The 6,207-nt window shown below is 18.8% G+C and overlaps 1 protein-coding gene across 1 annotated transcript; it reads left to right on the top strand.

Moving 5' to 3' along the window:
* Nucleotides 1-4,316: 4,316 nt before the first annotated feature.
* Nucleotides 4,317-5,303, top strand: MKS88_000295 (fam-l protein; the record flags this gene model as incomplete). Its single annotated transcript, XM_067219207.1, has 2 exons — nucleotides 4,317-4,403; nucleotides 4,530-5,303. The coding sequence occupies 2 exons, from the start codon at nucleotides 4,317-4,319 to the stop codon at nucleotides 5,301-5,303; spliced, it is 861 nt and encodes a 286-aa protein (XP_067070434.1).
* Nucleotides 5,304-6,207: the final 904 nt, after the last annotated feature.

The following is a 6,207-nucleotide window of genomic DNA, read 5'->3' as shown; positions in this document are numbered from 1 at the left end:
AATAAATAATAGGGGATGTATATCTTTATCTAGAGAAGCTTTTAATATGAAAAACTATGATATTATTAGTGATTTACTTAATAAACATGCATATAATATCAAACGTATTATAAATAGGTGTGTAAATCTGATTTCTTCGATATAAAAATATAAATAGTTATATTTTTTATGTTCTTATGTATTTGAATTTTTTAATGTTTTCAAACAGGTATTTTAAATTATTAATTTAACTCAATATAAACAATTGTATATTAAAATACATTTCTATAGAAATATGTTTGTTCATTAAAATTAATAAATAATGCCACAATTCATACAATTACTTTGAATTGTGATAATTTATATTCCTGCAAAGTAATTCTTCTTATTATTTTGCATTTCATGCTAGTCTGAAATTATTATTTGTTCAAGTTTTTATGAAAATACATTGTAGATTTTAAATAGAAAAATATGTGTTTATTTGTATATTATGAAAGGGATTTTATGTAGTTTGATACTTTTATATATATATATATATATATATATATATATATATATATATATATATGTATATATTATTAAGAAGAATGATTAATATTTATTATATAAAATGGATTTCATTAGAAACATGGAATAAAACATATTTAGTGAAAGAATAATTATAAGTGACTTTTATTTTTCTTTATTTTTGTATAAATGTGAAATTAATTTATATCATAAAAAAACATAACTTTATAATTATTGGCTACTTATATGTTCTTACTAACTTGGAGATACTGAATCGTTTCAATAAAATAAAAAATTAAAAAAATATATAATTTTACTATTATTATTAATGAGACAGTAACTCAATTTTATAAAAATTACTAAAATATATATGTTACTAATAGTCGTTAAATGAATAAGATATATATTTTATTTGTTTGTTTTTATTATTAAAGGATTAAACGGATGAATTAAAATTAATCAAATATTTATGGATCACTTATTGAAATAATTTTCGTTTTAATAATTGTCAGATATTATAAAATTCCCATGAATTTAATTTAACATATCTCAGATTAAATTCTTTAGTAAGTGGGTTAAAATATTGTCATTAAATAAAACAAAATATATGTATTTATTTTTCGAATAAGACAAAACTTTTAGTTCCAATAAAAAATGATATGTTTCCCACGTCACCCTTCATCGAAAATGGTTAAATGATTTTATAATTAAAAAATATATGTTTTTTTTCAATTTAAGAAAATATAACTAATTATTATTGTTCATTATAGAATTCACATTTTTAATATTTCTTTTAATTAAATTTTTCATTACTAATTTAACTTAATTCATTGTACCTTTTGGTGTGCATGATTGATGGAGCTTTTAGAATAATACAATAACGTTGTTTTTAGAATCCATAAAATTGAACATTTCCTGCTATATATTTCAACAATTATTTTTATGTTACTAGGAATTGCACTTATTTTTAATTTTATACATGTATAATTTACTATATATGTTTTTTAAAAATTGTATCTCATGTTTTTTGGAATTTGTTACAAGATCACTAATTAAAGCACAAATTTTATTACATTAGTTTTATTTCATTATAAGGATAGATCCGTACATGGCATATCATATCTACTTATTTTCTTGTCTATTAATATAAATATAATAAAATTCTTAAAAATATATTTATAATATATCATCAGTAATATGTTTCCAACCTCTTTTTTACACAATAGAAAGTTCAAAATTTATGAATTTGCAATATATGCAAATTCATGAATTTAAGGATTTAACAATATTTTTGAATTCAGATAAAGAATAATAAATTCATTTTAAAAATGCCTTTAATTTATATTATGGTATTACTTTTAAATAAAATGCCGTTTAATTTTTTGGAACAAACCTATTCACATTAATTCTAGTACTTATATAAAAAAAAAAATATATATTATTTTTTACAGTTTCGTGTAAGTCTTTTTGAATATGTATAGAAAAAATTAAAGTATATATATATGTACACATACTATTAGAAATAAAAATAAGTAGGTATAATAATAATCTATACAATACTAGCTTTTACATAATTTTATTCTCTATTAACGATATTATATAATGTATTGTTCTAAATAAAAATCTTATAACAATTTGTTCAGAATATTAATTATACTTAAGTTATTTACGTATATAATAAATTTTTTTAGATTTTTCTAATAGTATACATTTCTTGAAAAAAACTTATAATAAATTATGTGCTAAAATATTTACAAAAATAAAAGTCATAATTATAGATATAAGTTCAAAACATCAACTCATACATATATTTATTTTTCTCATGTTATTATTTTTCAAGTATTATAATGTTCAATATTTTCATTTTTTTTTTGAATTAAACAAAAGTATACTAAAAAATTTTTTTAGCTATATTGTTCCATTTACATTGAATGTACGATTAAATGTATTAGTGTCTACGTATATAAGTACTGCTTAATAATTGTTCATAATGTTTTTATTTCTTGGGCTTATTATAAAAATAATTTTTTATGTAACTAGATATGCATGTAAAAAAAACTGGAAAAAAAAATGAATAACATTTACTACTAATAGTACATGAAAATTATGGCTTTAAATAAATCCAAATAGATACAGAAACATAACGTATTATTTAGGAATAATAATATAAAGAAGAAATCGAGAAAAGATATATATATAAGGATATACTAATATATTTAAAAAAAAATAAAATGACTATTAATATATGTAAATAAATATATTTACCATTTTATATTTCTTTTTGGAAAATCGTTGTAATTATATGTAAAAATAATAATATATAGCTGTAAAAATTAATTGTTTTATTTTTCGTGCATATCGAGTTTTTATATATTTTTTTTAAGGCTTTTCGTACATTTGTAATATCATTTTTAATACATTTGCGTTTTTTTGAGGTATTTTTTCTTTTTTCTTGTTCTCATATTTAATAATTTATTTTATCGAGGTTATAGTATCGTATTTTAATGTAAAAAAATTTTTAAGAAAAATGTTTAATATTTATGAATATTAAGTTAATACACTATAAATAATAAAAATTATCGTTATATATTAGGAGAACATATTATATTTGGAAGTGAATAACAATCTACATTTACTAACATAAATTTGATTTCCATAATAACTGTGTATTTTAGATTATTAATATTGTGCAATACAATACTCTTGCATAAAATGAAACGTAAGTATATTTAATATCTTATAAATACAATTATATTATTGTTCATTAAATTCCTTTTTATAAAAATTACTTGAATATCTTTGATATAATATACCGATAATAAAAAAATATATGCATTTTTATTTTTTAATACGTAGGTAAATAATTAATGAACAAGGCATGTTATGATAATGGTACATTTAATACTAGAAATACATTTTTTTTTTTTTTTTTGTTTATTGTTTTTTATTGATAATTCATCTAAATATGTACAGTTAACAAAATAGATTAAGTAGTTTATTAGAAGTATTTAGAAACGTTAAATTTATAAATAATTATATGAACTAAACTTAATTAAAAACTATAATTTTCTAATATCTTTATATAAAATAAAAAATATATATTTCATCTTAAAAATATATATTATTTATAGATTTGATAGTATGATATAAATACAATTTCTTAAATATATAATAAACTAATAGAGAATGAAAGTGTTATTATTAATGTATAATGAGAAATTGAATAAAATACTAATTCCTTAATTTATTATTACTATTATTATGTTGTCATGATGATTATGATTATTTAAAAATAATAACCTGCTTCTTCAAAATGTATTATTTATAAAATTATAAATTATAACAGAAAAACAAACATAATCTTATTTATTATTCTTTGAATATAGAGAACAACCAATTATCTATATTCTATATATTCTATAGATTCTATATTCTGCATAAAGAGTACTTGGAAAAAATAAGTAATCTTTAGTTTTTTTTATTATATTATTTAAAGAGAATTTATAACAAAAATAATTTAATTACACTACTACATTAAATTATGTCTATTTTATATTAAGGATAAATTTAGATTTTTCTTTTTGATAAAAAATGAGATTTTAGTGAAAATATAATATAAAAATACTTTAATGTTTTTTTAATGTTCTATTTCTTTGTCTATATTATACAATATATTACAGTTACATACATTTTATTTTTTACGAAAAAAAAAGAAAAAGGATAAATAAAATTTAAATTAATAAATAATTATAATATCCTCCATCTTTAAAAAAATATTATACTATTGTTAACTTTTTATTTAATATATTTCAATATTAAATATCTATATAATGGTTGAAAAAATGAAATTATTGTTTTTAATTAATCTTGCGATGTTTATTTTTTTATCTTGGAGAGGAAACTTCACAAGTGAACTGGTATTATAATAATATTTAAGAATATTTACATTATTCAGATTGTTATTGTTTTATTTTTTTTCGTAATTTTTTTTGGCAAGAAATTTTTTATTCCGTAAATTACTAATATATGATTTGCTATTTTAGAGTACCTTTAAAAAATATTTAGATGAAAACTACAAAGCTGTTAAAAAATTAGATACAAGAATTTATCGATTACTATCAAAATATATGACGAACATAAATTCATCTGTTTTAGGATTAAGAGAAGTGATACCATATAATGTAGAGAACGAAAAAACAAATATATGTAATAATGTGAAGAGAGACAGACCAAAAAAGAGTAAATCAAATGGATGTTCTTTAAATAATGAGGAAATTCATAAACTAGATAAAAAAAGTAAATCTTGTATTTTTGAAACAAAAAAATATTCCCGTCTGGAAAAAAAAATATTCAAAGAACTTGATTATGAGAATTTTCTTAAGAGTAATAGGACAATTAGTGATAAATTATATAAGAGAATAGTACTTAAAAAATACGGACTACGACTACGCCTACCTTTATTACTCCTTTTCTTATTATTATTATCACTAATATTAGACTATTCTGCTAGTATAGGACTTTTAAGAGGATTGCGTGAGGTATTGAATACCTTCGCCCCAAATTTTTGGAAAACGTTAGGACCAAATTTGAATAAACTTTTAGGGATGTATTGGTCTGATATATTAAAACCGTTTTTCGAAGTGTCAGTATGGAAGAACAATAAGTGGGTAACGGAAATCCATGTATCGTGCACTTTATTTGGTTTTCTAATATATTTCATACCGTTCATTATATTAGGTGTCACACTTATAACAGGGGTTATTTACTATCATAAAAAAGTTAAAAAATTTGAAAAAATTAAATTAAGGAAGAAATAAAACGCATAGAAAGAATTATGTTTCTTCTTGTAATTAAGTAATAAATATAAGATAACACACGAGATATCTATAGTTATGAGCTTATTAAATACATTCATAATTGCTTAAATATTTTAAATACACCTAACCCCACACGAACTCCTTAATGCCCAAGTATAGAATATGTTCTTAGTTTTTCAGTGAATTTGAACGTTTTAATATTTTCTCATGAGTATTATAAAATATCTTCCACGTTTAGCTAAATATCCTTGTCATAATATACATATATATTTTATATTTAATTATATTTTTATAGAAAAACTATATGTGTGAAATAAAATTAATATATAACATAAAATTTAATATATTTAAGTACTTGTGTTAATTTATGTTTTAGTTAAAAATTGTTTATTTCTACTTTATATATTGTTCTAGTCTAAAATAGTTATTCTTTCATGTTATTAGGAATATGTATTATTTACTTTAAATTAGTAATACATATGTAATGTTTTGAATTTAGTGAAAGAAGGTGAATGTATTTAGATTTATGGATTTTTATAGGTATTTTTACTAAAAAACTTAAATTTCATTCTATAAAATATGTTTTGTGAGAAACATCTTATAAAATATTTTTATTGTAAAAGCAAATTAAATTCATTTTTAGCTTATTTTGTTTTTCATAAATTTAAAGTTAGAGATATACGATAAAAGAATATCGTTATTAAGTACAGATTATTTACATTTATTTACCAGGTTATCGCTTCTTTATAATTACTATTAAAAGGAAAACTTAAAATTATTTATAAATGTACTTAATGTTGGTGTTAACCAAATTCTGTACAAATCAATTAAATATATATTTTATCTAAAATTTATAAATAAATTAAAAATATATATATATTTTTATTTTTTACATTATTAATAT

Source organism: Plasmodium brasilianum, assembly GCF_023973825.1.
Source record: "Plasmodium brasilianum strain Bolivian I chromosome Unknown PB_00_16, whole genome shotgun sequence".
In the NCBI taxonomy this organism is placed as follows: Eukaryota; Apicomplexa; class Aconoidasida; order Haemosporida; family Plasmodiidae; genus Plasmodium; species Plasmodium brasilianum.
The sequence above is the reverse complement of the archived record's forward strand: the minus strand, read 5'-3'. Positions and strand labels throughout refer to the sequence as shown.